This window comes from Eleginops maclovinus, chromosome 15 (assembly GCF_036324505.1).
Source record: "Eleginops maclovinus isolate JMC-PN-2008 ecotype Puerto Natales chromosome 15, JC_Emac_rtc_rv5, whole genome shotgun sequence".
Taxonomy (NCBI): domain Eukaryota; kingdom Metazoa; phylum Chordata; class Actinopteri; order Perciformes; family Eleginopidae; genus Eleginops; species Eleginops maclovinus.
In genome coordinates this window covers 21395890-21407675 of record NC_086363.1, presented here as the reverse complement: position 1 = coordinate 21407675, position 11786 = coordinate 21395890, and the positions used below count along the sequence as shown (strand labels likewise).

General features: G+C 44.3%; 1 protein-coding gene across 1 annotated transcript; it reads right to left on the bottom strand.

The window, feature by feature from the left end:
• Positions 1-376: 376 nt before the first annotated feature.
• On the bottom strand, positions 377-4835 carry LOC134876436 (uncharacterized). Its single transcript, XM_063901353.1, has 2 exons — positions 3385-4835; positions 377-2108 (listed from the first exon to the last, which is right to left on the bottom strand). The coding sequence occupies exon 2, from the start codon at positions 2053-2055 to the stop codon at positions 673-675; it is 1383 nt and encodes a 460-aa protein (XP_063757423.1). The 5' UTR covers positions 2056-2108; positions 3385-4835; the 3' UTR covers positions 377-672.
• Between the last annotated feature and the right edge of the window lie 6951 nt (positions 4836-11786).

Genomic DNA, 11786 nt, shown 5'->3' with positions numbered 1-11786 from the left:
TAATAAATGTTTCCTTGCACCGGAGACTCTGATAGACAAGTTGCCATGGAGATATCTGTTGTCGTCAAAATTCATTAGGCAAATGACTCCTACAGATAAGATAATGACAGACGATCGATGGATGAAACACAAAGCAGGGATTAAAGCAAAAAAAAATCCTGAGCCTGAACTTTTTAGACTCATGCAAACAACTATATACATGTATGCAGATTATTGTATAGTGTTCACAATGGTTCCCAAACTGGGGGCCATGGCCCCCTTCCGTGGCCGTGACCCCCCTGGTGCCCCCCTTTTGATAAAAACACTCTTAAATAGTGAATTTTGAGCATGCTGTAGTAAATGCACTCTGAAATTTAGGGTACATTAAAAGGACTGATTTACTTTTCAAACAGTTTTAATAAATCAAATAATTCAACAATTTCAACATTTCAATAACTTTGAACTTTGTTCATCAGAAATAAAATGGCAAATTAAATACACAGATGTTAATAAAACCAATAGAAAGTTATATCAAGTAATATCAAAACAAGTAATCAAAAACATTAAGTCCTACATGAAATGATAACTTAAATCAAATAGAAAGAAATAAACAAAGTGCATTTGTATCTCCAAAGTACTTTTTAGTGGGGTTTAAGTTATCAAAACTAGATTCAAAAAATGAAACAAAGTGCTCTATTTTTTCCTCTTTTTTCCGGGTTCTGAGTCATCCGAACTCTTCCTTTTTCCAGAGGTAGTTGAGGCTATTGAAGAGGATTTCTTGGCTGGACCATGAAACAGAGAAAATAACTTTGGTTGCCCAGAGGATGCAGTGGATGGCCCAGAGGAGGAGGCAGAGGGCCCAGATGAGGAAGCAGAGGGCCCAGATGAGAAGGCAGAGGGCCCAGATGAGGAGGCAGAGGGCCCAGATGAGGAGGCAGAGGGCCCAGATGAGGAGGCGGAAGGCTTATTAGTTGCCCCAGACGAGGAGGCAGAGGGCCCAGAGGAGGAGCTGGATGGCTTTTTAGCTGCCCCAGAGGAGGTGGTGGAGGGCCCAGTGGGTCGAAAAGGTCTTGTTTTTGCAGAGGAGATGGTCTTTGGTGAAGGTCTGGTTGGTCTAGGTGAGGCAGCTGGCCTAGTGGAGGAAGAGGATGGCCCTTTTGATTTCTTCGCCTGGGTCACTATTCTGTTTGCCACCGCTGTAGACCTCACCCTCATGGCCTCACTCATCCTTTTCTCCCTCATTCCCTGTTCTCTTGCCTTCTTTTTCTCTAGGTGGAGTTGGTATGTTTTATAGGAGGAAAGGCAAGAATTCCTTAAAGGCTGGTCAATTAACATTGTTGAGGCCGTCCACTTCCTGGCTTTCATTGTTGACTTAATTATGGCGAGGCTCTCATACGTTTCCACATTCATCCTGCACCTGTCTGCCTCCAGTATGTCATCCATTATGTTGAAAGACCCCTCCACCAGCGGGCCTGTGAAAATTGAAAGAAGGGCTTTCACAAGTTTGATCAGGGTTGGGTATCTCACACCTCTTTCTGAATTTCTTAGAAGTGCCACCTGACTCCACCAGTCCACATCCACTCGGCTGTTTTCTTCAACATAGGTATTGGCCAGAGGTACCAGGTCAGCATCTATTTGGTATGCACGAACCTCCTCCCGCAGTGGGCCGAGTGCTTCAGGTGGAACCACATTAGGCAAGGCCTTCCCTAATGCCATGAATGCTGAACCTAAGGAGTCACACTGTATGAGGGATGGGGTCAGAGCCGAGAGTGAGGTGACCATGTGGTTGTCGAGGGGAAGGTTTTTGAGTAGAAACTCTGCTGCCTTCATGTAGCCCTCTCTGAGGGAGATGTACAAGTTTCCAACCCACAGTGTCTTCGCCACACGGGCCTTGGTCATGGCAGAGTATCCATATTTTCCAACACACAGGGATTTGTTAGGCAGCTGTAACGCTGCATCCCGTACATTGATCTTGAGGATCTCTTTGACACTCAGGGGGATAGCTCCTGGCTTCATGAATTTGCTTAGCAGCTCTCTTACCAGTGCCAACATTTCAACATGCAACAAGTGCACCATTGGTTTCTCATGTTGCAGTTTTTTCAGAAATGCCTGAAATGTTGGAAGGACACCTGTAAACATACAAAAAACATTTAGGCATGTTTCCATTAGTTGTAATTAAAACTTAGAACAAGACATCAGTTACTACTATGCAACTAGGTAATTACAGTACAGTTACTAACTATACAATGCTGTAAGGAATTCTCTTGAGGTGGATTACTTTTGTTGAAAAATAGACCTAACTGTTCCATTTGCACCTTGTCTTAACTAAAAAGCTATGCCATCCAGGAGAGCTGGGCCATTACCACCAAGTAATAAATAAATGTATGTAAACTAGCCATGGATTTTCCTACTCATTCAAGATACCTCTGAACAGGTCAATCAAGACTGTGAGCCTATCAAAATCTGTGAATAGCACAGAGATGCGTTCCTTCCGGCTCTGGTTTGTTTGGGTCCTGGATGCTGTGGCCTGTTCTCCTTGCAGAACCTCTATTCTGGCCCTTTCCTGAGGCGAGACCTCGTGCCTTTCAAGGACTTGTTTGAGTAACTTTCTGGAGTGCACACACACACACACCCACGTTATGCTCCCTCTTATAAAACCATATGGGGATTAAGGCTGCATGTTATAACATACAGCATTATAGACAATACACTAATACATCCCTATTTTATTTTTTTAATGAAAAAAAAAACTGTCAGTAATGCAATATTTTTATCATATCATCATACAGCATATAGCTGGCAGTTTCATGTGTTGCATTAACTACAGCAATACTATAAAGCCGTTATAGCCACTATTAAAAAAAACAGCTTGATTCTGCACTACAACACATTTTCTCATAAGGGAAGGCTATAGGCCAGAATATAACACATGTTCAAAAAAAGAAAAGAAAAAAGCTCCTTAAAAAGGAAGGTCGTTTTATTTTCGCGCAAGACAAAATAGTTATATATCAACTATCAATCCCAACGGGGTGCTGCTGAATGACAGCGCAAGGGATAAGACGCGGCTCGTAGGTGTAGGTTTCGGATGTTGTCAACATTTAAAAGCACGCATGTATGCCAGGTAACCGCACGGGTGAGCAAATAAAGAGGACCTCTGCTGTGTACTCTGTGTTATTTTGTGAAGAGTGCTCATAGAAACGACTAGGCTAAAACTACACAAGTCCCGACTTTGTGTCCGACTTTTACATTGGGTTTCGCCGCACACAAAGACAATCGCAATTGTCGTAAGGGGGGGTCTCAGCCGAGAATCGGACACTATAGTCGCGTATTTTGAGCCAGGCTGAGAGGCTATACTGTGACAAATACGATTTAATTCACACACATTTTTAAATGCTTTGTACCTACCTGTATTTATGCTCTTCGCCCGGATCCAGTAGGTTGTAGTAGTGCACAATCAGGACATCCAGGAGTTCTCTCACCCTATTGCACACCTCCAACATCTGCAGGAACCTGTTACTGATGGGCCTGATCAAGCTCTTCGGTGTAAGATGGAGTAATCTCTGGAATTCCGAAAATATTTCTTTCTGTTTCGGAGACTTCTCTATGTCATAAAACACATCCGAGCAGAAATCTTCCACCTCTGCCTTGAAAGGGCTCATCATGGCTTTTGCACCGTTAGAAACCATATGGACTGTGTCGCCAGATATATCCAGCAGGTGCGGGTTCTCCCTGCGCAACTGTGTCTCGAGACCGGACTTCTTTCCCCGCATAACCGCACAATTGTCCAGTAAAATACTGGTCACCTGCTGCAGCCCTAAACCATAGGACTGCAGCACATCCTTCAATTCCTGGGTAAGTGCTGCAGCATTGGCTATGTTCATTTTTCGACTAGCGAGGTGTTGCGTTTTAACAGCATTTTCCTCATTGTCAAAAAAACGAACAAGAACATTGAGGACTTTATCCATGTTATTATTGGTGGCCTCGTCGACGTTCAGGGAAAACATGTTGTTTTTCAGTTTGGTGGAAATTTGCCTTTTAAACTCAGGTGTTATCCCGTGAGTGTTGAAATAGCTGGCCAGCTGATTTGAAATGGACATTTTACTTAGTGCAATTTTATCTTCCGCTACTTTTTTACACAGCTCGACCAGGGGTTGTGATAGCGTGAAGGAGAGGTCGTGTTCTGCGAGAAATGCACACACCCGTATTTTTAACTCACACACACGGTCAGTTATGGAAGCCGGTAGCTACATCAGATGTTGTTGTTGCTCCTGGTAAACGCGTCGTGTGTGGGACAGCACGAACAGCAGCTAGGTGACGAGGGTCTGATTCGTGTTTACGAAGAACCTTTTTGCCGCTGGATGCATATATTAGCCTCCTGGAGCACAGCGTGCAGAAGCAAGCGCCTGTCTCACTCAACTTCTTACACCAACTGCTAAATGGTTTGCCATCTCGTCCAATCTCCTCCAGCCATACCCAGCGCCATTTATTTTTCAGACCTTTATCTATCTCGAGGGTATTTTCCCCTGGTTTCATGTACTGCATCGCGCCTGCTCCTATGCCCCTCTCTCCATTAACTACAGTCACAGCCTTCGTAGTAAGAGAGTAGGCCTATCTGTGCTACAGTTTAGTTGATCGAGGCGCGTTGTGTTAAGGCCCGCCCCGTTTTGCTTCTGATTGGCTAACACTGTTTAACATCAGAACTGGACAGCGGCGCTTCTTTCCTACCATTGGCAGAGAACGAACAGACTCGAAAGCCGTGGAGTTATCGCGTTTTGGGTTTAAAAAAAAAAAAAAAAAATTTTTTTTTTCCACTCCAAGTGCTGCAGGCCGGAAATCCGGCCCGGGGCCGGAATACTTTAATCCATGACAAAGTTGGTGTTGCAGTTTCACTGTTGTCTTGCTGGATCCAAAAACTGGGGACAACAAAAGTCTTGTTTTGCCTGTACGTTGCGCCGTGCGTGTGCTGCCAGTGTAGCCAGTAAAATGATACATTCTGCAGAATGTGCGCTCAACATGCGCTGCGCTTCAGTTGCAGTCCTACGTCAGAATGCTATTCATAGACTTCAGCTCAGCATTCAACACCATCATCCCCCAGCAGCTTGTGCGTAAACGTACAGACCGGGGCCTCAGCCCCTCTCTCTGCAACTGGTTGCTGGACTTCCTCACAGAGAGACCACAAGCTGTCCGGGTCAACAACAACACATCGAACACACTAACACTGAGCACGGGGGCCCCCCAAGGCTGTGTGCTCAGCCCCCTTCTCTTCACCCTGCTGACCCATGACTGCAAACCCAACTACAGCTCCAACCACATCGTGAAGTTCGCTGACGACACTACCGTGGTGGGTCTCATCAGCCACAACGATGAGACTAACTACAGGAAGGAAGTGAACCAGCTGGCCCGTTGGTGCCAAAATAACAATCTCTCAATGTGGGGAAAACAAAGAAGATTGTTGTTGACTTCAGGAAAACCCACTCCAAACCCCCCCTCCCTCTGACCATCAATGGTGCTGCTGTGGAGCAGGTGAGCAGCACCAAATTCCTGGGTGTGACCATCACAGATGACCTCACCTGGAACAACAACACCACTGCACTGGCAAAGAAGGCCCAGCAACGCCTCTACTTCATCAGGAAGCTCAAGCGAGCAGGAGCCCCCCCCCCCCCGTCATGCTCTCATTCTACCGAGGCGCCACTGAGAGCATCCTCAGCAGCAGCATCACACTGTGATTTGGAAGCTGCACCGCCTCCAACCGCAAGAGCCTGCAGCGCATCGTGAACTCTGCCCAGAGGATCATCGGGGTCTCACTCCCTACACTACAGGACATCTACAGCACCCGACTCTACCGCAAAGCACTCGGCATTGCGGGGGACCCCACCCGGGGACCCCACCCACCCCTCCAACAGCCTCTTCAGCCTCTTCCGCAGCCTCCGCTCGAGCTCCACCAGGCTGAGGAACAGCTTCTTCCACCAGGCGGTCAGGATACTGAACTCTCTCCCTCCCTCCCTCCCTCCCTCCCTCCCTCTCTCCTCTCACTCTCTCCCTCCCTCCTTCCCTCCATCTCTCGCTTTCTCTCTATCCTCCATCCCTCCATCAATCCTGTCTCTCTCCTCCCTCCCTACCCCTCTCCCTCCCTCTCTCCTCTCGCTCCCCCTATCTCTGTCCCTCCCTCTCTTTCCCCTTCTCTCATCTCCCTCTACCCCCGCTCCCATCTCTCCCCTGACCTCTCCATCCTCCGTCCCACCCACCTTTCCCCACAGCCTCAATGGAAATGTACCAGGACACTAATCCCCCTCCCTCACACACCCTTCCCTCATCCAGCACCAGTCACTTTCTATTCTCCGCTGCTACTGAAAATGTATTTTTTTGCATTAAAGCACTACTTGCACTACCGTCAAACTGTGTTGATTGTGTCGAACATATGTATACATTACTTAGTTTCTTTTTTATGTATACCCTTTTTTATCCCCCCCCCCTTTTTTACTACGCCCTTATCTCTTTATGTTATATGTTCTTGTTTATATTTGCACTGTGGGACTGCCAGAAACGGTATTTCAATTTTCTCTATGTATAACACATGTGGAAACTTTGACAATAAAGTGGACTTTGATTTTGATGTCCAGTGTAGCCACGGCGTAAGGGTGAAAGTCCAGAGTTCTTAGAATCTATCAAAGATGTTGATCTTATTATATTACAGAAACATGGTGTCAAAATGATCTGCTCACTCACTGTCCTCCAGGTTATAATGAAGTCATGGTGCACTCTATAAAATCAAAAACATCGGGGGGGGATCTTGGTGTGGTATAGAGGATATCTTTGCCGTCAGATCTCAGTCGTAAAACAAGGTCAATCACACCTTTGGTTAAGGTTAGATCAAACCCTGGGCATAACTGACAGGAATCTATATATATGTGGTATTTATATACCCCCAGTAGATTCTCCTTATTTTGAAGAAGACATTTTTGAAACTCTCCATTCAGAAATCGCCTACTTCCAGGCCCAGGGAAAGGTGCTTCTAACTGGAGATCTGAACAGACGAACAGGAATTGAACCTGATGTCGTAGACCCAGAGGGCAACCATCATGTATTTGGTGAGCTCCCCCTGTTTACCACACCAGCCGTCACCCATCGGAACAACCTTGAATCTGAAATAAATCAAAGTGGCAAGGAGATAGTGCATCTCTGTTGGGCCTTAGGCATGTGCGTAGTTAATGATAGGTTCAGAGGGGGATTCACATACTCCTCAGCTCTAGGGTCGAGTGTAGCAGACTATGCAATCACTGACATGGACCCCTCCACTATCAGTGCATTCACTGTCAGACAGCAATCCCCCCTTTCAGACCACAACCAAATAAATGTGTTCTTTAAACTCTCAGGTCAAATGAGTGACACAAGCAGGGAACCCAGTAAGCTGTATAAATTAAATCCTTCTTACAGATGGGCCCCAGACAGTGGAGACAAATTCACAATGGCCTTGAACTCACCTCACCTGATGAATGAAATGTCACTATTTGACCGAAATCAATATGTGCCTACCAGAAATGGTGTAAACATGGCCATTGATGATATCAATATGATGTTTCATAAGGCAGCTATTAAAGCTGACCTTATAAAACAAAAGCGGAAGCCTGTTAAAAGGCAAAACGCTGACAAATGATTTGACCAAGAATGCAAGACCCTCAGAAAAGACCTGAGAAAAATAGCAAATGAAAAACATCGGCAACCAAACAACCCAACCTTACGCATTAGATACAACTAGGGCTGTTTTCGACTAAGGATTTTCATAGTCGAATCTGATTCGTCAGATTTGGCCGTAGCCGACTGATAGTCGAACCTTTTTTTTTTTCAGATAGCAGCTAGATCTTTATATTTTTCTGTTTCAAACAAAAGAGCTCAAAAAACATGGTAGGTGTGAAACAAATATCTTTATTTATTTAAAGCCAGATGAACGAAACTGGGCATATTAAACATCACAACAGTTCACATAAAATCGGAACAAAATGGCTTCAAAAACAACAACGTGCCAAAACATGCCATTATCGCTCAGTTAAGAACCTATTTCTTGGCTTTTAATTCACAGTTTACACTCGGGAATCGAGATAAAATAAATAAATAATTAAACTTATCGCAACAGCCTGGAACTAGTGCAAAATGACATAACACTTCTTTCCAGCCCTGGCCCTTTAAGCTCCCATCGCCTGTCCATCTCCTCGGACAGCGTGATCTTTGTGGTTCGACTGTCGTCTGCATGCACCACCAAATGTCTTTTTTAATATTCATAAGCATGGGGACAGTGGCAGACAGGGATGCATTATTTTCTTGGGACAAAAGCTCTGTCAGAGTGATCATTGGTTTAAGAACAGCGACAATGTCCTCTGCTGTGCGCCACTGTGATGTGGATAGCTCCAGGTCACGATCCGACCGTTTGCTCACACTGTCATCTGTGAGCACGGCTGAAACTGGCCCCTTCTGTTCGATCAAGCGATCGAGCATCAAATAAACAGAGTTCCAACGGGCATGCGCGTCGCCACAATAGTATTGGTATTAGTATTTCACCCTTGAAAAAAAGTCGTTTGGACCCCCCCACATTTGCCATCAAAAATATGAGTGCATGACTGCTCTACTAGTCCAGCGTTCTTTCCATTGCTTCACAAACAAATCCGTTCCACTTTATCAGTAGGGGATTACCCATATCAACAGAAATCCACTCCGCGGTTTTTTTTTTTTACACACAGCAGCAGCAGCATCACGCGCGCAGCACGCTGCGTGATGCGCATATTCAAAACATTCACTGTTGAGAATCGGATCACGAGATGGACATACGGAAAGTAAGTCTGAGTTTTCCCTTGAGTGGCCAAACAGCTAAATTGCATTCTTCCATGGTCAAACACAGCCAGCTTTTCTAATAAGAATGTTAGCACCATTATGAGACATTCTCTGTCTATATTAGCAATATAATTAGCATACTAGCTAGCAATATTAGCAATATAATTAGCATACTAGCTAGTCAGTCACAAAGATCCTTCAGCGCAGCGCCCACCCACTGCACGTTGGAATCTGAGCTAGATCAGCTATATATATATATATATATATATATACACTTTGTTCAGCTACTAAAGCTTAGAGCAGAGGATGATGTTCTGTAACCATTACACAAGTCCAGAAGTGCAGAATGAGATGCTAAATATTATGGGCAACTCCGTTGTGCGAAAAATATCAAAGGCAATACATGAGGTGTCCACACTCATGTACTCCATCATAATTGATGGAGTACAAGATTTGTCTGGGAATGAACAAGAGGCCATATGCCTACGCTATGTAGATAGTGATTTGCTCCCTCATGAGGACTTTTTCAGAAGGGGCACATTTTGCTCAGCCTGATTATGGCCCTTGAAGTTCTAAAAGAACTTGAATGTCTCAACCGCTCCCTTCAGAGCAAGACAGTGAGTGTCTCAGGGATGCTGGCTGCGGTTGATTGTGTGAAAAACACAATTCAAGTAAAGAGATCTGATGAAACATTTCATCGTATATATACCCAAGCCTGTGATATGATCCAGGAGTTGGACATTGAGGCTATCCAGACTCCTCATATCCGGAGACCCCCAAAGCGCTTCACAGGAAATGCACCTGCATTTAGACCTACTTCCCCTGAGGAGTTCTACAGAATAGAATTCTTTAAAATGTTGGATGTAGTTGAGGTCCAGTTGACAAAGCGCTTTGACCAGAGCAGCTTCCAAACACTCAACATACTGGAAAGGGTGTTAATAACTGGAAAGGTGGAGGATGTGGATGTGGTCAGTTCTTACCCAGAACTAGACCAGCATTCTTTGGAGGTACAGCTGGCAATGTTCAAACTTCAGTATCCCTGCAGCACGGTCAGTGAAGTGGTGGATACCCTGAGAGCTATGCTGCCAGAGGTTCGAGGTTTGTTCACTCAAGTAGAAGTGTTGGTCAGGCTTCTTCTTGTTGTGCCATGCTCCTCAGCAGAAGCTGAGAGAAGTTTTAGTGCCTTGAGAAGGCTTAAGACGTGGCTGCGCTCTTCAATGTCTCAAAAGCGCGTGAACAATGTGGCTGTTTGCCACATCCACCAGGAGCATCTTGACAAACTTGACTTAGGGGAGATTTGCCAGTCATTTGTGTCTGCAAATGACAAAAGAGGTCACACTTTTGGAGCCTTTGTATGATCTCTTACTTTTGTTCTAACTGTAAAAATCCTGCTGTAGGCATGATACAGATAATAGGGGAGAAATATGATTATAGGAGAAGATATAGAACATTTAATGAAAGGACAACAAAAAGGGAAATCAACAATTTTGGGGAAAGGATGGAGATAGTAAAAGCAAGTCTTTAACAGGTTGTAAGGTTGTATTGAGTTATAGTTTTATGTTCTGCAGGGCACTGAAGAGGGCTAGAGTTTGATTGTAATAGGCTCTGAGTAGCCTAGGTACGCATTTGATGTTTCCTCATAACTTTTTTTTCAAGAGATCTTTTGTTGCATGACATTAAAATAGGGCTACAGTGGGGCAAAAAAAGTATTTATTTAAAAAGTATTTTTTTCTCATGGTTGAGGTATACCTATGATGAAAATTACAGGCCTCTCTCATCTTTTTAAATGGGAGAACTTTCACAATTGGTGGCTGACTAAATACATTTTTGCCCCACTGTATATGTTGCCTCAAATTTACCTCATTCTTTTCTAATTCACTCTTTGATTTTTTAAATCCTCATATTTTGCTCTCATTAAAAGAAAATAAAGTGCCAAAAAAGTTGTCAGTGTCAGTCCTGTGTATTACACCAAAACATAATAGTAGTCAGTAATTGCAGACCATGCCAGCTCCAAGGAAAAACAATGAAAGAGGGAGATCATTTTGAATGTAAAATGCACCAGAATGCGGGAAATTGAATACTTCTTTCAAAAACTCTCAGTTATTTAGATATTTTCAAATCAGAGACTTTGCTCGTTGTAACTTCCCCAATTTTCCGCATCCACCACCTGACCCTCTCATTGATACAATCTTATTGTCCCCTGTAGTCCGTGGAGTCATTTCAGTCGTGGGGAAGTTAATCTTATCAGCATTATCATCTCCTTTAGCCACTAGGAACACCAGGGAAAAGGAGCTTGGGGTTACCTTTTCAGATGAATGGTGGCAGGGGGCTCTAGGTAGAGTCAATTCTACTTCATCTTGCGCCAGACTGACACTGATACAGGTTAAGGTCCTACACAGATCACACCTGACCAAAGTTAGACTTAGCAAACTGTTTGACACAAGTGACATGTGTGACAGATACTCTCTCTTTCTCCGGCCAACCATACACACGTGTTTTTCTCCTGTCCAAAGCTGGGTTCATTCTGGTCCTCTATTTATGATACACTCTCGAAGGCCCTCAATAAGTCGGTGGTTCCTGGTCCTTCAATCTCTATCTTTGGTGTCCCTGAGGATTTTTCTAGTTTCTCTAACAAGGACAGCAGCGTTATTGCTTTTGCTTCACCTGTGGCCCGCAGACCATTTTACTGCAGTGGAAGGACCAGTAACCTCCATCTTCTCAGTCGTGGTTGAGAGACTTAATGTCTTTCTTATACTTAGAGAATATTAAGTGTAATATAAGGGGCTGCTCTGATAAATGTAACAAAACCTGGGATCCTATTATCTCTTTTGTTAATTCTATTCCTTCTGTAGGGGATTAGATAACCCTATTATTCATTAATGCACGCTGTAGGCTACTATTTTGAGACTATAATGCAACGATGAGTGATTGTCTTGATTGTCTCCGTTGGCGTGTGAATGGTCATGCAGCCCAATGTGTATTGT

Coding starts and splice junctions, on each gene's coding strand:
- LOC134876436 (XM_063901353.1), bottom strand. CDS start 2,055: ATGGTGCACTTGTTGCATGTTGAAATGTTGGCACTGGTAAGAGAGCTG.